The following is a 21,980-nucleotide window of genomic DNA, read 5'->3' on the forward strand; positions in this document are numbered from 1 at the left end:
GACAGAGAGTGATGCTCTCCTCACCTGCCATGTGGTAGGTATGGCTGTGTATTTGCTCCTCTATTTGGTCAGATATGTGCCAAATTTAGTGCCACCTATGCTCCAGCCACTGACCAACCTCCTTCATAGCCTGGAACTCCTCAGGAAACTTAAGGAGCCTACTGGACTCTTCATGAGCAGAGAGATTCCACCCTCTCTGCCTAAAGGCAGTTGCTTAATTACCTCAACAGGAGAGCTCACTATCCAATTACCACCCATTAAACATTCCCTAGCACACCACATCTCACCAAGAGGCTGGGTTAGGGCACCTACCTTTTCAGTGATGGTTCCGACCTGGTGGAATGCTCTGTCCCATGAGACTAGGGCCCTTCAGAATTTAACCTCCTTCTGTCGGGCCTGTAAGACAGAGCTATTCCGCCTGGCCTTTAATTTGAATTCAGCCTGATCTTTTATTTCCCTTCTCTTCCCTCCCCCTCCCCTTTTATGAAGATTACCCGCTCTGAGACCCCACAGCTAATTCTCCCTTGGCCTCCTCGCTGGCCCAAGTAGGACTAATTCAGCCAGCTAGTCCTGGTGATTATCTAATGCTTATTAGATGGATTTCCCCTAAATTGATTTCCGAACTTTGAATTTTATGATTATTCATGTTTTTATAGTGTATTTTATGCTGCCTTTACAATTAAATTTGTTGTTAGCCGTCCTGAGCCCAGTTTTTGAACCGGGAAGGGGGGGTATAAATAAAAAATAATTAATTATTATTGTTACTGGTTGTTCCTGGAATCAACCCATCAGTAGCCAAATATTCCAAGGACTAAACACCCTCACCCAAGTGGCTCCCAATGTGGGGGAAACCCCTTTGGTGGTGAGCCCATGGCCCAAGGCAGTGTTTCTTAAGGAGGTACTGATGAAGGCAGGCACAGGTGCCTGCAATCAAGAACTGCTGAGTCAAGCCTGACTCGGCCCTCTAGGAAGCCAAGCTCTGCAAGCCTACCAGATAGCAGGCAATAGATGTTAAAGTGCACTACTTGTTCTCTTCCTGGGTAGATGGCCTGGGCTTCTCCCTCTGCCGCTGCCTGGGGTATGTGAATGTTAGCCAGCCCTTCATTAAGTTTGGAGGGTTGTGAATTTACATGGGAGGAAGTTCTCATGGTTTCTGTTCTGTTGCTTAAGGGTTGGTTGCAAGATGAAAAGATCCTGGAAGAGGCAACCCAGAAAGTGGCCTTACTCCATCAGAAGTACAGGTAACGGTTCTGAAATTGTGCTGCTGTTTCAGGTCTGAATGTTGCTAGATGAGCTTGTTCACATGTGGGCTAGCACAGACGTAGCCTTGGCTCTGTGCCTAACTAACACCAATTTAAGCTAAGCATGATTTCCAGTTTTTAGAAAGTTGCTTCAAAGAGGGTTAATAGAAACCCCGGTTTGCTTTAACCCATGTTGTTGTCAGCATGTTATTAGAAGGAGAGGGAGAAATTTGCTCAGATATTGGGCACATATTCCTTGAGTGTGGGTTTGATCCAGTATTATGTCTGCACTGGCCCCAAGCCAAAAGACTGCAGCAAACCTTTTGAGTGCCAGAAACCTGATCATTGGAGATAGATGAAACAAGGGAAACTAAAAGGCTTAGAATTATTTTTTATATCCTGGATATGATTCTTAAATGCACTGATATTTCATGATAGGGCAGTAAAATACTTCTGTCAATAAATACCTAAAATAAATAATTCCACAGGTGCTTATGGAAGTTAAATAGTGGTCATTTTAACCCTCAGTGCAGTTGCTTTTTGCAATTTTTTTCTGCACCAAGTGCAGATGTTGCACCAAGTGTATTTCTGTTGGGGAACATACAAAAAAGTGGACTCTTGATATGCTAAAAGAAGCAGTCTAACCTGCCTCAAGAAGCTACTTAGCAAATTGAATTTCTTTTTTTGTTTCTGAAGGGGCCTCACTCCACCTGATGCAGAAATGTTATATATGCAAGAAGTTGAGAGGATGGAAGGATATGGTGAAGAGAGTTATCCTGCAAAGGTAAAGCTAAGTTTCTTCTGTGAATTTGTTGACTGTTTGTGCCATGACTTCACAAAGGCACGACTATAATAAAAAAAACCTCTCTCTCTGCATTTTTAAAAAAGGTATATTAAGCTGACTCAGGCCTAAGTCACTTTGGCTTGGTACTTACAGTTCTGAGATATCAGAATATTTTTGCCGAAACGTCAACAGATTGCTCAGATGTCAAACTTGGATTGCTCAGGTCTCTGTTCAGCATGCAGAATTTCTGAACTTAAAACATTCCAGATTTTCAGTTTGGAAACAAATTAGGCAAACAGGAACATTGTTTGATTCTTTTATCATGTAATTTATATTGCATTTTATGTAGAAAGGCAGGGTTGTTAAAACACAATCAATTTTTTATTGTTTTCACATAAATCCACAAAAAAGGCAACTATCCATATCCATCAACACAATAAGAAAAAAGTAATATACCAAATACCATACATAATATACCAAATAATAAACCATATACCAAACATGAACCCATAGTATATCAAATAATAAACACAAAGCCATAAATTAAAAAAGGACTTCTTGGTTTAGACCAAACTGCCCGTCCACTCCTTACTTCAATTACTCATCACTAACTTGCTACCGAAACATAGCAGATTATTAACAGAATTTAAATATTTTTTTATCTATCTTAGGTCTCACATCATACTTAAAACTGCTACTGAAATTACTCAATTGCTGTTGCAGTTTGAACTGCAACAATTGTTTTTCAAATATATTTTGAAGACTACCCATTTTGAGATAAATGCTTATTTTGGTTTGTTCTTTATTCTTTCAGACATACAGTATTATCTAATTCCGCATATTCAACAAACTTTTGAATCCATTCTAGCCGTGAAAGAACTTTATCACTCTTCCAGTTTGCTGCAATAAGAACTCTTGCTGCGAGCGTGGCATATAAAAAGTTCTCTCTTACATTTTTGGGAATATCTGAGTCTGTAATTCCCAGAAAAAAGGCTTCTGGTTTTTTTTTAATTAAAGGAGATATTGAGCATTTCAATTTTTAATACATCTAATGAGCTTACTTTGCATTGTTGGTGCAAATTTAGAGCACAAACATGGGAGCAGGGTGCTGTGGGCAGGGTATGACGAATGAAGCTATTTTCGCAAGGAAAAAGGTGCAAGCGATATGCAATTTCTGTATCTTTCAGGACAGCCAAGGAAGTGACATATTCATCGGAGCTTGTCTTGATGGAATCTTTGTGAAACACAAAAATGGCCGGCCTCCCGTCATCTTTAGGTGAGCTCATTTCCTGCGATGGTGATTCTTTTAAGAGTCTTTGTCCCTTAACCTTTAGATGCCCAATCATGTGGTCAGTTCATACCTTGTGATTCCCTGCGTTGCAGATGCATGTGTGCATGCAAGCAAGCGTCGAACCAACCAAATCATAAGACCTCCTGAAGCAGAAACTTTTCAAAGTAGCTAAGAATTTTTGCAACTATGTGGGATATGGCATGGCGAATTCAGATCCCCTCTTATACACATGCAGTTAAAGCAGAGTGCTTTGTGAGGTCTCTCTCTCTCTTACACTCTCTTCTTTCCTTACCCCTGCCTAGGTGGCACGACATTGCTAACATGTCCCACAACAAGTCCTTTTTTGCATTAGAATTGGCAAATAAAGAAGAGACTATCCAGTTCCAAACTGTAAGTGAGTGAGATTTTATTCATATGCATTTTAAATAAAATGTGTGGCATGAGAAAGAAGGCATAAATCATCTGTTGGCTTTTAGATATCAGACCTTTGTAGACCCGAACTGTGGTCTTTTAAATGTGTTTGTAGGAGGGGGAGGGCTTACTGGTGTTTTCCCGTTGTTGTTGTTGTTGTTGTTTGTTTTATGTATTTTGAGTTTTCTTTTTGTATTTTTATGTTGTGAATAGCCCAGTGATCTTCAGATGAAGGGCTGTATATAAATTTAATTAACAACAACAACAACAACAATGGCTGAGTGGGATTCTCTTCCTTTCCACTGTCCTTGAGTTTATGCAGCAAGAAGATAGGCCAAAGCTGGCCCTTACTTTGGTCCTGAGAATCCTCTTAGTAGGGAAGTGATTTGAAAGAGATGCATCCAGCCACTCGTTTTGTCTTACATACAATCTCTTTTGTTTAACAGGAAGACATGGAAACGGCAAAATATGTGTGGAGGATGTGTGTGGCCAGGCACAAATTTTATAGACTAAATAAATGTAGCCTGTAAGTATAATAATCCTTTAGTGAATCTCTCTCCTCATTAATTTATATTCTGTACTTTACTACTTGAACACCTTAACCAAATAGCTTTGTTTCTGAGTGCAGACTCCTGAGACTGAACATATTTTTCAGCGTTCAAATAGGAGCCTTATCTGAGGCCACAGAAGTCTTATTCTTGGTGCTGAATCTAAGAATAATGTATTGCAGTGGTTTTCAACCAGTGTGCCGTGGCACCCTGGGGTGCCTTGAATGATGGCCAGGGGTGCCACGGGCAACACTGGCCTCTGTCCCTCTTTCTTCCCTCCTTCTTCTCATGCCCTCTTGCATCTCTGCCTCCCAAAGGCTTGCACAGCTGTTTATTGCAGCAGCCCTGGCTATAAGCTCTGCAAGTCAATGGTACCTCTGGGAAGCACCTCTCTTTGGGGTGGGGTTGGGTGGGGTGAGGGCCGAGCAGCTCAGAGACCAGGGATGGCAGCAGCTGCCTGGAGGCCTCCCAAGGAGAGGGGAAAGAAGGGGAGGCTAAGGGAACACGCTACAAAGGAGGGTGTTCAGAAATGGGTGAGAGGCTGGTAGCTCTGCAGACAAGGGGTGATATAACTGGGCTCCTGAACCCCACAGGAGTGCTGCAGAAGAAATGTAGTTGGTCAAGGGAGCCGTGGACTCAAAAAGGTTGAAAACCTCTGATGTACTGGATCCAAAGTACCTTGGGTTAAGGGTGCTTAAAGAATTCTGTTTTTGTGAATTCCAGAGCAAACTGATTTCATACCTCCTGGAATAATGTGTGGATCAGAATGTAATTATCCTTCAAGTTTCACAGTCCTCCTACTGTATAATAAGAAAGTCCATTGCTATAAGATGGGTTTTGTGCAGGGGTGGTTAGCCAACAGCCCTCCAGACATTTTTGGACTCCCGACTCCCATCAGACTAGCCAAAGACATTAGGAGGGCCACAGCTTCCTCACCCCCAGTGTAGTAGCAGACCAGCTCCCAGTGGACAAAGGTGCATGTTACAGGATTACCAAGATGACTCACAAAGGCTTGGTTCTCTTACTGGAAGTATAACAAGGTGCAAAAGTATTCCATTTATATGTCACATTCTCCCGTGAACCTGTTCCTATGAGGACTTGCCAGAGAATGTCTGTGTTGTGGGAATGGTGCAGAGAGAATGGCATGGCATTTGGAAGAACTACCGTACAACTGATTGCCCAAAGAGGGATGGAGGAAGAGGCCAGAAATCCAAAATGGTGTCATTTGGGAAGAGGTTCAGTGCTATGTCTGTAGGAAGCAATGCTTGTTACAGTGCGGTGATGTTAGAGGTCACTGTCTGCCCCTTGTATCTGCCATGATTTAAACAAGCCACTTTGTTAAAGCTCTACCAGGAACAGTTTCAAGAAATTACTCTTAATTGTCATTATCATTTTACCAGAACACTTTTATAGAAATGGGAATTTTTGTTGAAGGGTGGTCTAAAAATATAATAATGAATAGTTTATTTTATTACTGTGAACACAATCCATTTATTATTGCTTTGCAATATTATGGTGTAATAAATGTCAAATGTCGACAGCACTAACTCAAGTCCCTTAAAAAACCCACCCACAGCCAAATAAATCTATCTCCTCCCTTCTATTGGGTTTCAAATACAATAAGATTTGAGGTGAGGAAACTGTGATGCAGGTGAGCATCATTTTGTCTGTCCTTGTTTCTTTAAGATACACAACTAGCATTTTTTCTTTTAGCTGTGTGGACTAGAAACTTACTTGCTATTAAACAGGAACAGAGACTCTTTGCCTCCTAACTCATGCCTGCTGTCCAAAAACACATGACCTCAGAAACCACATGTTTTCCATCCCTGTCGTAGACTAATCAAATCATTTTCCTATAGACTCTGCTTTATTTTTCAATTTGTGATTATAGGAGGGACTGGGTGATCATGACCATAGGAGCACCCTTGAGAAACCCACCTGACAATCTCTTGAAATGTCTCCTCCATTGATAACAAGCATCCTTTTTGTTATAAATGTGTTGTTTCATTGTCTACATTTTTGTCTGCATGTACCTTGTCTTTAGAGACTCCCCAGATTCTCCGCCTGAGGAAGGCTCTCAGAAATCTTTCCTCATTCTTTCCTTTCCACGCTTTCCAATCCTTTCTCGTCCTTCTCTGCTCAAAGGGTGAGCCAGTAAACATTCTTTCTTTCCTTTTGTGTTCTTTGCATGCGACGTATTTGTACTGCTCCCCCGTTAGCTCCCATGGCACCAACACAATGCAGTCGTGCATTGCTCAACTCTCGGAGGCAGCGTATCTCTGAATATCATTGCTGGGCATCAGATGTTGTGGGGGAGCACTTGAGTTCTGCTTTTGGGCTTCCCGTGGGCATGTGATTGGCCGCTGCGAGAACAGGACCCTGGACATGAGCAGACTGCGAGGGTGGGGTGAAAGAATTGCTTTGGGTTCAGGCCAAGCATATCTAAGGTTGGCATGGGCAAGGCTTTTTTTCAGCCGGAACTCAGTTCTGGTACCTCTCAGGTGGGCACCATTGCCATTACAAGAGAACAAGGGAGGCGTTCATGTTGAGTTCCGGCACCTCTTTTTCTAGAAAAATAGCACTGGGCATGGGCTTGTGCTGTTACAAACTGAACATGCCGGATGGGACAGAAAGATCAAGGAAACTGCATGATCCCCAAATTCAGCGAAAGTTAGTGCACCATAGGACCAATTTATGCAAGAAGTGGGGTATGCCTTTTGCAAGGTTCTGCACAGGTCACAACCTGATTTATTCCCATTGTCACAGGAGTGATTAGACCAGGAGTATTCTGCATTGTGGCCGCCAAAAGTACCCATTATGTGTTCTTTTTGGCCAGTAGTTCCATCTGGCAAGGAGCACAGCTGGGACTTCCTGGAACAACTGAAGCAGGAAGTGCCCTGAGACCTGATGAATCAGTTGCGTCTTCCTTTTAGACGTGGTAGTCTTGCCTGTGGTTCTCTTCCCTGTCGCTTACAGGGGCAGATGGGCTCAGAGCAGACGGGAGAAACAAATTAGATTGGGAGGATCTGGAGGGGGTACAGAAGGAAAGAACTCAAATGGATTGAAAAGGACAGGCAGGCATGCTTAAGCCAGCAAGAGATAACTTACGGTCCTTGATGTGTTGCTGTGCTGCAAGCCCCATCTCTGTTGACTGCTGGCCTTGCTGTTTGCGAGAGGTGAGGCTACAAAATTCCTGGTTGTAGTCTCTGCCATATTGCAGGAGGGCAACAGGAGTGTGTCCTACAAGCCAGGCAGGGCTTATTATTGGACATGGGTGTGCCTCTTCAAACAAGGACAGCTCTCAAACAACTCCACTGTTACCAGCATGCTTGAGCCACTCAGCATGCTTGAGCCACTGAACTAAAGCAGTAAATTGAGCAGCCTGCTCCATCTAATTAATAAAGACAAAGAACCAGATATGTTTAAGGTTTACTTGGGAATTCACTAACTATGAACAAAAATATCCTTGCGGCAAAACCTAGCTATGCAGTTATGAATACAGCTACAGTATGCGCAGGACTGCTTGAGGAATACTAGATTGCCAAGCAAAATGCTACTGTCTCCTTCGGGCAGATTTCTGGAAATCTGAGTTGTCCTCACTTTGAACTCCTGGTGTTAATGCAATACATGCAAGATGAGCATTAATGCCACTGTTTCCTGATGGAGAAAGGATGTTAAAGTCACAACATTTTCTTTCATTTGCCTTTCTTGGTGGCCCCTCTCTCTTACAATGGAGTAGCAATCACTTCACACTTTTTGTCCCCAAGACTGTAAGCCTAAACACACTTAACTGGGGGGAAAGTCCCTTTGAGCACAGTGAGACTTCCTTTTGAGTATGCATACATAGGACCGCACTGTCAATGACATTGCTTCAAAATCTGTTTTTAAGTGTGTAACTTTGCTTTGTAGACAAGCTCAGGCGGTGACTGTGAATCCGGTTAGAAGAAGGTCCTCCTCCAGGATGTCTCTGGTAAGGTCTTTAGCTCCTAGCTCTTCCTTATTCTTTGAGGTTTCATTTAAAAGGTTATTAATTAAGGGGGAAAGGTTTCTCATTGATTGAAGAACTGTTGATAGGAGAAACTCGAAAAAGCTAGAAAGGACCAATTTCCTTTGTGGTGGATGGGCTGCTGACTCCTATGTGATAGAAGGCCTATGGATTTGAAATAAGCACTTAATAGAAATCTGGTATAGTCATGAATATTTGAATAGCCCATGAAGTCAATTAGAAATAAAAAAAATTGAGCACTTTACCTTCTACTCTCATACAAAACCCTACAAGTGTTTAATGGCATTGCAAAGCCATAAGAGAGGCCCCATTACCACCACCTGCTGGCTTTAGCAGTTTCTGCATCTCAGTTAAACTCACTTGTATCTTTCAAAAACTTCCTCAAAGTCTTTTAACCTCAGACTCCAAAGACAATTTTTGTTCCATAGCACAGCCCCCAAAGACAAAATTGCAATGCCCAACTCATTATGTTTATGGACAGGGTCAAACAATCCCATATTCCACGACCAGCTGTTTCCTCTGCCTCACGAAACTTTACACAGATCAGTGTTTAATCCTCATGAATTTGAAGAGATTACTCTGAACAGCAGGTCCTGCAAAAGCCTAAACAGACTGGCTTGTTTCATTTACATTTACATTTGGAGCTTGAAATACCTGAAAGTAGTCTAGTCAGGGACTGCCTCTGCCATCCGCTCGTCAGTTTCCACTTAACCCAACTTTCTTGCTTCCAGGGAATGGCAATAAAGCACCAGTGTGGTGTAGTGGTTAAGAGTGGTAGACTCATAATCTGGTGAACTGGGTTCGCGTCCCCGCTCCTCCACATGCAGCTGCTGGGTCTCTCAGCCCCACTCACCTCACAGAGTGTCTCTCAGCCCCACTCACCTCACAGTCTTTCAGCCCCACTCACCTCACAGAGTGTTTCTTGTGGGGGAGGTAGGGAAAGGCGAATGTTAGCCGCTTTGAGACTCCTTCGGGAAGTGATAAAGCGGGATATCAAATCCAAACTCCTCCTCCTCTTCTTTAGGTCTCAGGGCTTCCTTAGAATCCAACAGACACTCCCATTATTGCTATCATGAATTCAAGAGCCATATTTCATTCACCAAATTGCATCCCATGCCTCTATTCTGATTCTGAATGACCAATGACTCGAATCAGTTCAGATTATTCTGTGAATATTCCTGCTTTTAGGCTAATCCCTTTAATTTTTTTAAAAATATCTAAACGTCTTCCCTAGCTGTTTTTTGCTGGAAGGAAGCTGCCCACACTCATGTCCTCATATCACACTGTGACACAGCAACTAGTGTAGTAGGTTCTTCCTTGTTAAGGTACAAAGGCTAGTTTTGCTATACTGTACTGACTCTATTGGATAATCCAGGTTTTGCACAACTGGAGTGAGTAATTTCTTCATAATAGCCTTGAGTTGGCTGTTACATGCTTATTGGTTTAACATAGATACTGCTGATTGGATGATTGGCAGGTGCTCTTGGCTGTCAACTTCAAGAGATGCATCTCAGCTACGTAAGGTAGTGTTTGCCTGATTCAGCAGTTTTCTTGCAGACATGGGAATTCCAATAGGTGTGGGCTTCCCCCACCCCATCCCACAGCTGTGGACGTCCTATTAGTTTCTAGTAAGTTAGGGTTGTCATCTGTCCAGAATTTCCCGGACATAGCTGGGATTCGGCCGTTGGAAACAGCGTCCAGTCGGGAATTGCTTTAATGTCTGGGGAAATCCTGATGTATGGCGACCCACGTCGGAAGTGTAGATTTTGGCACATTTCCTTTTAAAAAAGCTCAAGTACTTCCTTTAAAAAACCCCAAAACAAACAGATTTTGCAAAAAACCAAAAACAAAACATCAACGACTTTGGCCAAAACCTTTTTTTTTTTTTTAATACAGATTTTGCTTTCACTTTGTGAAATATGACAACCCTAAATAAGTTAGCCAGTTAGAATGAACCTTCCTTTTTATGTACAGCTCTCTTCCGCCAGTGAGATGTGTGCGGCAGCATGTGCTTGCAAATAACACTACATGCATCCTGGAGTGCTTTAAGTTATAATAAAAATAGTTTTAATAATAATTTTCTTATTTGTACCCCACCCATCTGACTGGGCTGCCTCAGCCACTCTGGGCAGCTTCCAACAGGTATTAAAATATATATATAATCATAATTTTGTGTAGATCTCCACTTAGTTCTATAATATCTCTATTTTTTTAAGCAGCCCAAACCGCAGCCTTATATGATGGCTCCACCACCACCTCAGTTGCACTACAATGGACCCTATGCAGACCAGTATACATCTTCCCAAGGTAAAGGTTTAAGGTGCTTGGGAAACTTCAATATTTTACTCTGCCAATAAAGGGGCTTGAGGAAAATTACATTATTGAATTGGAAGTGGTAGAGAAGAGAGTGGGAGGTCATTATACTGTTATTAATGTTATTATTAATGTTATCAATGCATTCAGTGCCTGGGTGGGAGAATGTGACCTGATTTGCATGTAACACCAAGCCGAGGTTTATTAACAATGGATTATTGAACCGTGATTTGTTTGATTGTTTGATTGAACAATGCCCAATGGTTTAACTGTGGTTTTGCTAGCACACCACAATCTGTAGTCATGTTTTTTGACTTATAAACTTGGTTTGTTTTATCTATACTTTGACATTGCACATGGACCTGTCATGAGTATCTTGTCTTATGCCAGGTCAGCCTACTTGCTCATTTAGACCAGAGTTTCCCCAACTTGGGTCTTTCCAGTTGTTGTTTGACTACAACGCCCATCATCCCTAGCCAGCAGGACCAGTGATCAGGTATGATGGGATTTGTAGCTGGAGATCCAAGTCTGAGAAACACTAATCTAGATTAACACTGCCTATTTTGATTGGCAGTAGGATCTCAGGCTAAGGTATGACCCATCACTTGCTAACTGCTCCTTAAAACTGGAGGTACTGGAAATTGATGCTGGGTAATGCTGCAAGACTGTGGCCTTACTGGGCTCTTCCATTAGCTACGTCCCCTCCCCACAGTTGAAAGCAGTAATGCTTCTGAATACCAGTTTCTAGAAACCACAGGACAGGAGAGTGCTCCTGCGCTCATGTCCTGCTTGTAGGCTTCTCCTATTGCAACCAGTGTGAGAAAAGGATACTGGATTTATATAGGCCACTGCCTGATCCATCAGGCTGTTGTTATGTTTAGCCTGTTCTATGCAGTGGATTGAAATTAGATATTCAGCCCATTTTAGCTGTTGACCATGAAGTTGTTAGATTAATTTGCTGATACAGAGAGAGGCACGATTCCATTACTGATCTAAAAGCACGCAATGCACATGGAGGAGGGGGAAGGTTGATACTTCGTTAAGAACTATTACATGCCTTTTTTGAAGCTTCTGCGGGTGGCTATAAAAGGGCCCTAACTTGTGTATTTCAGATAACCTCTATGGGAATAACCAGAATGGCTATTACTGCCACTCTCAGACCAGCCTGGACAGGGCGCCGCATGACTACAATGGCAGAATCCGCAACGGCAGCGTCTACAGCGCTCACAGCACAAACTCGTTGAATAACCCACAACACTACATGCAGCCGTCGCCCATGTCCTCCAACCCGAGCATCACCGGCAGCGACGTCCTCCGGTCTGATTATGTCCCGTCACACCGGCACAGTGCCCTCATACCGCCTTCGTATCGGCCTACCCCGGATTACGAGACGGTGATGAAGCAGCTTAACCGGGGAATGATCCACTCAGACAAGCAGAGCCACTCAATGAGGAACCTTAACATCGGCAACTCCTACGCCTACAGTAGGCCCGACGCCATGGTTTATAGCCAGCCTGAAATCCGAGAACACGCCAATTTTACCTCCCCTCATTCTGGCCACTACCCGTTCAACCTGAATTACAGTTTCCACAGCCAGTCGCCCTACCCCTATCCTGCCGAAAGGCGCCTGGTGGTTGGAGCGGTGAGCGTCCCTGAACTGACGAACGTTCAGTTACAGGCCCAGGAGTACCCTGCGCCAAACATCATGAAGACTCAAGTGTATCGCCCCCCTCCTCCTTACCCTCACCCGAGACCCGCCAACAGCACGCCGGACCTTTCTCGGCACCTCTACATCAGCAGCAGCAATCCTGATCTCATTACCCGGCGGGTCCATCACTCGGTCCAGACGTTTCAGGAAGACAGTCTACCCGTTGCACATTCCCTCCAGGAAGTGAGCGAGCCCTTGACGTCGGCCCGGCACGCTCAGCTGCAGAAGAGGAACAGTATTGAGATAGCTGGCTTGGCCCACAACTTTGAGGCCATGAGGATTAAAGAGAGGACCATGTCAGCGTCAGCTGCGGATGTGGCCCCTCCAAAGGTGATACTTGCCAGCTCGCAGCCCACTGTTTTCTTGGAGAGGATGAAACAAGAGGAAAATGAGGAGCAAGAGGAAAATGTGAGCTATGGGCATAAGAAGTCTCTTTCAGATGCCACTATGCTGATTCACAGCAGCGAGGAAGAGGAAGAATTTGAAGACGAACACAAGGCCAATGCAACCCTCTCTCCCTTCGTCAATGGGAAACCCCAGCTTCCTTCTGTCATGGGATGCTATCCTTCTGAATCCTTACTGAACTACCCCTACAGCTCCATCACTTCACATCCGGGCCCTTTGCACATACACGAACCCAAGTTGCATATTACTGAGACCGAGAAGAGAGTAAAAGATGCGAGTCCTGCCCACATCATGGCTGACACTCAGGTACAGAGAAGAGGCGACGGACTGCTGACTCCGTCTGTGTCAGAGTCTGACTTAACAATGTCTGCAAGGTACAGGGTGCGGAAGGATTCCGTAAAGAAGAGGCCTGTGTCTGAATTGCTTTCCGGGAAGAAGAACATAGTGGAAGGGCTTCCTCCTTTAGGGGTGAGTTTCTCTAGTCTAGGATGTTCCTCTTTTGTCTTTCTAGACGCTTGTTCACACATTACATGGAACACAGGCAAGCAGTCTCTACGCATGTACAATTGTTTGCGTGGAAGCATGTACACTTGTCGATTTGTGCAGGCCAACTGACTGTATACAATATATGCGTGCATGTAATGTGACCTTTATATATGAATATGCCATCACGTGTTAATATGGTTAATAGCTCCCAAACAAGCTAGGATATAAAGTCCGCTTCGAACAATAACTTTGTGTCTTGACGTGTTTGGAAGCCAATAACCTCTGCAATTTCTACTTCATGCCAACATACATGCTCAGCTGGCATAATCCTAAGGAGTCTCACCATTTTGCTTGTGTGCAAGACTTTGAAAGGCTGGATACTCTGGGTTGGGAAATGTTACTTGCCTGCCAATAAAAAACGTTCAAATTTCTGGCAGCTAAATGTTGAAAGGTATTTGACAGGTTGTATTTAGGGCTGTGTGTATTCCACAGAAGTGCAGAAAATCTGCAGAATGTGATATTGGCCAGTTGAATACATCTTTGTCCCAGAAAAAAGGATCAATTCTGCAAAGCAGTAAAAATTTCTGTGTCTACTGTGCAAAATGAGAGTAGGAAATCTGCTTCTTCTGTAGTAGAATGTTTGTTTGTCCCATGCATACCTTTGTATATGAAGTCAGGGGGCAGTAAAGAGAGTATTTTTGTAAAGTGCTTTGACAGGCTATTGTTATTAATTTACAATCAAGTGGTATATAAATTTTGTGAAATAAGCAAACCAGATGTTCCTTCACACTTTCCTCTTAATTTCCATTTGCCTAGTTCAGGAATGGGAAACCTGTGCCTCTAGAGATGGTTTGTTGCACTCCAACTCCCATCAGCCACAGGGATGATTAGAGTTGTAGTTCATCAACATCTGGAGGGTCACAGGTTCCACATTCCTGCTCTGTGCTAACTGATTCCAGTTGTGCACATTTAGGCTGTTCAAACCTCACTGTAAGCCAATGCAGTACAGTGCTACCTTGGTTTACAACCATAATCCATTCCGGTGGTCCGTTTATAAACCAAAACAGGTTGTAACCCAAGGCGCGCTTTCGCCAATGGGGCCTCAAAAAAAAAAATTGTTCGTAATCCAAAAAAATGGGTTGTAATCCAAAAAAAGGTTGCACATCAGGACACGCACTTCCAGGTTTGACGTGTTTGTAATCCAAAACGTGTGCAAACCAAGACATATGCAAACCAAGGTGCCACTGTACTTAGAATACTGATGTTGGGGGAGGAAGACCTAGGTCCACAGTTTGGGCCAGTCACATACTAGCCTCAGCTGTAAAAACCTCACAGGGTTGCTTTTGTGAGTATAAATGAAAGCAGGAGGCACACATCTGTTTACCCTGCGCTCCTGGGAAAGAAGGGCAAGAAGAAAATAATAAAAGTCACTGGGACCTATGCAACTTGGGTGCACAATTTTGCTGTCCTACACTAATTTTTGGACTGCAGCCCGTGGCTGTTCATGAAAGTCCATTGTCTGCAACTATCCTTTCTCCCTAAGGTCTGTTTATCCTTCCTATGAAGTTTCGAAAACCTGAGGAATGAAGACAGACCAGGTGGAAAGAATGTTGCTTTGCTACTGCAGTCTCTGCAGGGTTCTGTCGGCCAGAGGAGGCAAGGGCTGGCGGTTCTTCCCTTCTTGGGATGAGCCCCCTCCCCTCCGCACTCGGCCACCCACCCTAGCAATTTCATTTGAGCCAGGTTTCTGCTGCAGCACATTGTCAGGTTGCCTTGTTTCCAGCAGGTCATGAAAAAGAACAGAGCTGAAGCCAAGAAAATGGGACCTTTGAAGTTAGCTGCTCTAAATGGACTGACGTTATCTCGGCTGCCGCTTCCAGACGAAGGGAAGGAGGAACCTGCCAGAGCAACAAATGACGAACGGGTCAGTTTGATGTTTTCTTTGAGCTGCATGTTAAAAAGGTTTCATATTCAGTTCCCATAGTTGCAGAATCTTGGTTGCCGCCAAGCAGAAGTTTTATCCAAGTAAAGGCATCAGGATTTGGTTTTATTTCTGCACCAAGTTTGGAATAAAAGTGTCAGGTGCTTTTTATTGCCACTGGTTTTGTATATCTTCTTGGTCCAGCTCTGTGGTTTTGAGATATTGTATTCTGCAGATGTGTAGAGAATGGCCACGGGGGTCCTTATAAAGCAGAAACCTTAAGTTGCGTTTTTGTTTTGGATCTTAGTATTAATGAGCTGGATGGTTGTTTTAAACAGATTTTATGGTGGCGCTGTGGGTTAAACCACAGAGCCTAGGACTTGCCGATCAGAAGGTCAGCGGTTCGAATCCCCGCGATGGTGTGAGCTCCCGTTGCTTGGTCCCTGCTCCTGCCAACCTAGCAGTTCAAAAGCACATCAAAGTGCAAGTAGATCAATAGGTACCACTCTGGCGGGAAGGTAAACGGCGTTTCCGTGCTGCTCTGGTTCGCCAGAAGCGGGTTAGTCATGCTGGCCACATGACCCGGAAGCTGTACGCCGGCTCCCTCGGCCAATAAAGCGAGATGAGCGCCGCAACCCCAGAGTCGGCCACAACTGGACCTAATGGTCAGGGGTCCCTTTACCTTTACCTATAGTTTTAAAACTATTAATGTTTATCTGCTTTTTAATATTCTTTTTCTATGTTCTTTGCGGTTCTTGTTTTTATATGTAAGTTGCCTTGAGTCCTGTCAAGAAAAAAGGCGAGATATAAACAACAATAATAGTTTCATTACAACCACCAGCTTTTTAATCAATTTTGTGTGTGTTTGTGTGGTTTTTAAAATTCTATAAGCCTACTTGAGAGCACACCATATAAAGGCAACTTAAAAGTGTTTTTTTTGGGGGGGGATTAAAAAATAGAGCACGCACACAGAGGCAGACATCTGTTGAAAAGCAATAAAACGTGTTCTTTCTTTCTAGTGTAAAGGTCTGGAACAAGGGTTGGAACAAGGGATGGTGTTTACAGAATATGAGCGGATCCAGAAGAAAAGGCTTCTTGATGGGGACTGTTCAATTGCCCGCCTTCCAGAAAATGCAGAAAGGAACAGGTTTCAGGATGTGCTTCCTTATGACGACACCCGAGTAGAGCTGGTCCCTACTAAAGAAAACAATACGGGTTATATCAATGCATCCCACATTAAGGTGAGCTCAAGAAGTAATGGGATTGTTTTCCTGAATGATTTCTTTCACCTATCTGTGATCTTTCTTGTGAAACGTTTTTTAGAAATTAAAAGTCAAAGCATGCCACAGGCTTGTTTAACTGGATGGTGTTAGGGATGGTGCAGAGGAGCAGGAGCACTGGAGAATGGTACTTTTCTTAGTGGACAAAAGGAACTGATAAAACATCTGCTGTACATCCAACATGCCACTTGCCATCATTTATTTTCTGTGAGGCTAGGCAGAAAAAAGAGCCTACATTCTTTGCATTTTCTGATCCTTTTGACTTATCCTACCTCAGAGCGTATCTATCAAAAAGTAGGTTTTAGCTGAGAGCCTTTTGCTTATTCTCAGTAGGGATTATCTTGGAAGTTGATCTTTTCAGAATCTCTGTCTTTGAACTAACTCAATGCAGGCCCATATTATGAATTCTTCACGGGCCTGGGCCCTACCATAAAGCAGACTGAGGCAGCTGCCTCAGGAAGCTGATTTGAGGTATCCTGAAAGGGCAACAATTTCTACTTATCTGATTTACTATTTTTCTATTTTTCACTGGCAGAGAGGGGCAATTGTAGATTTTTTTTTGGTCTTGGGTGCCAGAAACAAAACCTAGGCCGGCCTTGCATACAATTCTCTTTGACCTGGGGGCACCTTTTGCTGTTTTGCCTCAGGCAGCAAAATGTCTTGAGCTGGCCCTGCTTATCAGACAACCTTCCTTCACTCTGAAGTGATCTGAGGCGTATTATGATACTGCCTGAGGGTTATGGCTCTGCCAACCATATTTTGAACTTTCTAGTTGTCGTGAAGGTGACAACAGTCAAGGAAGAGGCCCTTACCTGTCTTCTGTTCTCATCATTATGATACAGGGTGGTATGAATTGTCTATTTTGGGGATTAAATGTGAAGAGAGGAAATAATATGGCAGGAACAAAAGGTATACAGGTTGATCTGTGCTGGCTGACTTCCACCTCTCCATTTTTAAGTCAGAGGGCGATATCTAATGTTTACCATGCTCTGACAAATCCAGTGAAATTAAAGGCTTAAGTTGCTTAGGTCTGTTGATTTCAGTGGGTCTGCTCTGAGTATGGCAAACACTGGGTATTTCCCAAAACCATAGAATTTTAGAGTTGGAAAGGCACCCAAAGGTCATCTAATCCAACCCCCTGCAATGGAAGAATCTCAGCAAAAACATCCATGAGAGATGGCTATCCAACCTCTGCTTAAAAACCTCCAAGGAAGGAGAGTCCACCACCTCCTGAGGGAGTCCATTCCACTGTTAGAAAATTCTTCCTGACGTTTAGTCAGAATCTCCTTTCTTGCAACTGTATAATGATTTGAGTTCTACCCCCAGAGCAGGAGAAAACAAGCTTGCTCCATCTTCCATTATTTTATTTTATTTTATTGAATTGAATTGAATTGATATACCTCCCTATACCCAGAGGTCTCAGGGCGATTCACAGAATATGGCTGTTCCATGTGACAGCCCTTGAGATATGTGAAGATGGCTATCCTATCTCCTCTCAGTCTCCACATTTCCAGGCTAAACATACCCAGCTCCTTCAACTGTTCCTCATAAGGCCTGGTTTCCAGACCTGTTGCTGCTGTTTTCTTTCAAGACTTACAATCCCCTGCATCATTTTTTCCCTTTCTTTTTCTTAGGTCTGCGTTGGGGGCATGGAGTGGGATTATATTGCTACCCAAGGTCCTTTGCAGAATACATGCCAAGATTTCTGGCAGATGGTGTGGGAGCAAGGGGTTGCCATTATAGCCATGGTGACTGCAGAAGAGGTGGGTACTTGCGACACTTCTGGGGAGGGAATAAGCTTGGAAACTGCTGTCTTCATGGCCCTGACTCTGAACGACCTTCCTCCGCGCAAGAGCATAATAAACATGAAGCGACTTGGTTACGTATGAATGTACCGACCAAAGGAACATGGGAGGCTAGCTTATACCAAGGCGGACCAATGGTCCATCTTCCTCAGTATTGTCCACACTGACTGACCACAGCTCTCCAGAGTTTTCCCCCAGTTAAGAACATAAGAAGAGCCTGCTGGATCAGGCCAATGGCCTATCTAGTTGAGCATCCTGTTCTCACAGTGGCCAAACAGTTGCCTGTGGGAAACCTGCAAGAGGGATTTGAGTCTGAGAGCTCCCCTCCTGTGGTTTCCAGAAACTGGTATTCAGAAACATGGCAGAGTACAGCCATCATGGCCAATAGCCACTGATAGTCTTAGCTGTACCTGGAGAAGCCAAGGTTTGAAGCTGGGCCATTCTCCATGCAGAGCAGACCCTCTGCCTCTGAGGTATGGCCCATTCCTTCCAGTCTAATTTTGACTGACCAGGTCTGACAGGGCAGTGTAGAAGGGCCCATGTAGTTTAGTGGCTAGTGGGGAAGTCAAGCTTCAAATCTTCACTCCCTGGGCGACTTTGGGACATGCCCCTCTTTAACAGCCCCAACATACTGTATTAGCCTGAATATAAGCCGCACCCACAAATAAGCTGCACCTTTAAAATTTAAGGAAAAAAAAGAAGAAAAAAAGACAATACCAGAATATAAGCCGTTCCCTTAAAATTGGGTTACAGGCTGAAAATCGCTGCGGTTGGTAGAATTGTAACTCCAAACCAATTTAAGCCTTTGATCTTGCAAACCCACAAGTGTTACCGTGCAATTGCTAAAATTGCAAATTGCTATTCAATTGCTACAATTCCGCAGGCACTCAAGCTCGCAAATCAGCAATACAGTGGTACCTCGGGATGCGAATAGGATCTGTTCCGAAGCCCTGTTCGCATCCTGAATAGAACGTAAGACGCGTCTGCGCATGTGTGGGTCGTGTTTCGCCGCTTCCGCACATGCACGTGACATCATTTTGACCATCTGCGCGAGCGGTGAAAACTGGAAGTAACGCGCTCTGTTACTTCCAGGTCACCGCGGAGCGCAACCCAAAAATACTTAATCTGATGCGTATTTATCCCAAGGTATGACTGTAAAACATTTTTTTGTTCCACTTTACCGTATGTCTGTTTCAGCAGTGATATCGTATAGTGGTACCTCAGGTTACATACGCTTCAGGTTACATACGCTTCAGGTTACACACTCCGCTAACCCAGAAATGGTGCTTCAGGTTAAGAACTTTGCTTTAGGATAAGAACAGAAATCGGGCTTCGGCGGCGCAGCAGCAGTAGGAGGCCCCATTAGCTAAAATGGTGCTTCAGGTTAAGAACAGTTTCAGGTTAAGAACGGACCTCCGGAACGAATTAAGTACTTAACCCGAGGTACCACTGTAAAAGCAATTTTTTTTGTAAGGTCGCGAATACAAGCCGCACTTTAACTTTTTACGGTCAGAATTTGGAAAGAAAGTGTGGCTTATATTCGGGCCAATACGGTACCTCTCAGGATCATTTTGAGGTTGGAATGAAGGGGGAGGAAGAGGCGGGATCAAAATTTTGAAAATAATAAACCACAAGTCCTTTTTGAAACAACAATGTTTGTGTGGAAGGGCACATGGGAGCTTTCTGTTGACGAAGCTTAATGTTTCCAGGAGGGATGCCGAGAGAAAAGCTTCCGGTACTGGCCGCGGCTTGGCTCAAGGCACAACACGGTGACGTACGGGAGATTCAAGATCACCACCCGATTCCGAACGGACTCTGGCTGTTACGCCACGACAGGCCTGAAGATCAAGCACCTCCTCACGGGGCAAGAGAGAACAGTTTGGCACCTTCAGTACACAGACTGGCCGGAGCACGGCTGCCCAGAGGACATAAAAGGGTTTCTTTGTAAGTGTTTATGAGGAGTTTTCTTGTCTTCTGTTGTGGTAAATGAATCCTTTCTTGGGAACAAGGTGTCAAGAGATGCTAGGGAAATGTCTTTTGTGGCTATAAGTACCCCGCTCCCATCTGCCAAGTAAAGAATTTGCGTTGTTTTTGCTTTGCCCACTTTTGCTCAAGTTTTGGTGTGATCTGGGCATGGTCTTGAAAAGCACATAATAAGGCAAGCGTCCTGAAAGAGAGCCAGCCAAATGCTGGCCAGGGCACAACCTGGGAATGCACCTGTGTTCTGCCATGAGTTCTTTTGAAGAAGGGAGGGATAGAAATAATTTTTTGGGGGTGGCAGCAGAGCAGATGCCACTCCATGGGGAGAACAAACTAATAATAACAATAATAATTTTTATTTATACCCCCCTCCCCAGCCAAGGCCGGGCTCAGGGCGGCTAACAAGCAGTAATAAAAACAAGTTGAATGAATACAACTTAAAAACAAGATTAAAATACAACATTAAAATATTGAAACATTAAAATATTAAAATGCAGCCTCATCACAGGAGGAGAAAGGAAAAAGAAAGAAAAAGGGGGAGGGAATCAAATTGGCTCCAAGCCAAGGGCCAGGTGGAACAACTCTGTCTTACAGGCCCTGCGTAAAGAAATCAGATCCTGCAGGGCCCTGGTCTCATGAGGCAGAGCATTCCACCAGGCTGGAGCCAGTGTTGAAAAGGCCCTGGCTCTGGTTGAAGCTAATCTAACTTCCTTAGGGCCCGGGACCACTAGGGTGTTGCTATTTATGGACCTTGAGTCATGACCTCACAAACAAACCAGAGCCAGTATGGCGTAGTGGTTAAGAGCAGTGGATTCAGCATCTGGTGAACCGGGTTTGATTCCCCACTCCTCCACATGCAGCTGCTGGGTGACCTTGGGATAGTCACACTTCTCTGAAGTCTCTCAGCCCCACTCACCTCACAGAGTGTCTTTTGTGGGGGAGGAAGGGAAAGGAGAATGTTAGCCGCTTTGAGACTCCTTAGGGTAGTGGTAAAGTGGGATATCAAATCCAAACTCCTCTTCTTCTTCTCACCATGGAGAAAGCCCTTCTGTGAGCTTCCTGACTACATATCCTCACGGGGACTGGAAGTAAGGCCTCCCCACCTTCTCCCGATCTTAAGGATTAATTGAGTTGGTTGGTATTGGAGTTGAGGTGCTCCCGCAGATACTTGGGCCTTGAGCCATTTGGGGTTTTATAATCCATTAGTAGCATGTGGAATTGGGTCTGGTAGCTTGTAAGCATCTTTAAGGAATGGCATTGCATTCTGAGTGGATGTTTCTCATTTGCCCTGTCTGCTACCCTGACTTACTTGGCTGCCACTTTCTGGTTGCGTTGTTGCCTAGTTTAAATAATTTCTCTCTTCTTTCCTTTTTTCTGTTGGATCTGACAGCATACTTGGAAGAGATACAGTCAGTCCGGCGCCATACAAACAGCACTGCGGACCCCACAGCCCCCAACCCTCCCCTGCTGGTCCATTGCAGTGCTGGCGTTGGGAGAACTGGCGTGGTCATCTTGTCGGAGATCATGATTGCCTGCTTGGAGCACAATGAGGTTATTTCTTGGCCTTTTAAAACTCTGGCGCGTGTGTTGGGGAGTTTGATCAGGGGGTCCACGGAGCATGGGGGTAGCCAATTCCCCTCCCATGCGGTGATATCAAGGAACAGCACTAGGGTTGGTGGTTTCCTGATCATCATTGCTGTCCTGCCGCGAAGTAACAAAGCCTACCAATTGCTTCACCAAATTTTGCATTCTTGGAGATGGGAGCTTTAACAGAGCGTGATCTGGCAGGGATCAAAGACAA

General features: G+C 44.2%; 1 protein-coding gene across 6 annotated transcripts in view; it reads left to right on the top strand.

Moving 5' to 3' along the window:
* The window catches only part of PTPN21 (protein tyrosine phosphatase non-receptor type 21), a 52,439-nt gene that overhangs the window by 24,971 nt on the left and 5,488 nt on the right, over positions 1 to 21,980 (top strand). The window contains exons 6-19 of one of the 6 annotated variants that reach the window (XM_028718014.2): positions 1,171 to 1,241; positions 1,938 to 2,025; positions 3,213 to 3,301; positions 3,619 to 3,706; positions 4,174 to 4,253; positions 6,320 to 6,421; positions 8,185 to 8,245; positions 10,498 to 10,588; positions 11,707 to 13,175; positions 14,977 to 15,117; positions 16,134 to 16,355; positions 18,029 to 18,157; positions 19,909 to 20,143; positions 21,570 to 21,730. In XM_028718014.2, coding sequence (XP_028573847.1) covers positions 1,171 to 1,241; positions 1,938 to 2,025; positions 3,213 to 3,301; positions 3,619 to 3,706; positions 4,174 to 4,253; positions 6,320 to 6,421; positions 8,185 to 8,245; positions 10,498 to 10,588; positions 11,707 to 13,175; positions 14,977 to 15,117; positions 16,134 to 16,355; positions 18,029 to 18,157; positions 19,909 to 20,143; positions 21,570 to 21,730 — 3,027 coding nt within the window. The remainder of the gene's footprint in view (positions 1 to 1,170; positions 1,242 to 1,937; positions 2,026 to 3,212; positions 3,302 to 3,618; positions 3,707 to 4,173; positions 4,254 to 6,319; positions 6,422 to 8,184; positions 8,246 to 10,497; positions 10,589 to 11,706; positions 13,176 to 14,976; positions 15,118 to 16,133; positions 16,356 to 18,028; positions 18,158 to 19,908; positions 20,144 to 21,569; positions 21,731 to 21,980) is intronic. The other 5 variants (XM_028718034.2, XM_028718026.2, XM_028718044.2 and 2 more) reach the window with 5 other exon arrangements.

The sequence above is a fragment of the Podarcis muralis genome, chromosome 1 (assembly GCF_964188315.1).
Source record: "Podarcis muralis chromosome 1, rPodMur119.hap1.1, whole genome shotgun sequence".
NCBI lineage: Eukaryota > Metazoa > Chordata > Lepidosauria > Squamata > Lacertidae > Podarcis > Podarcis muralis.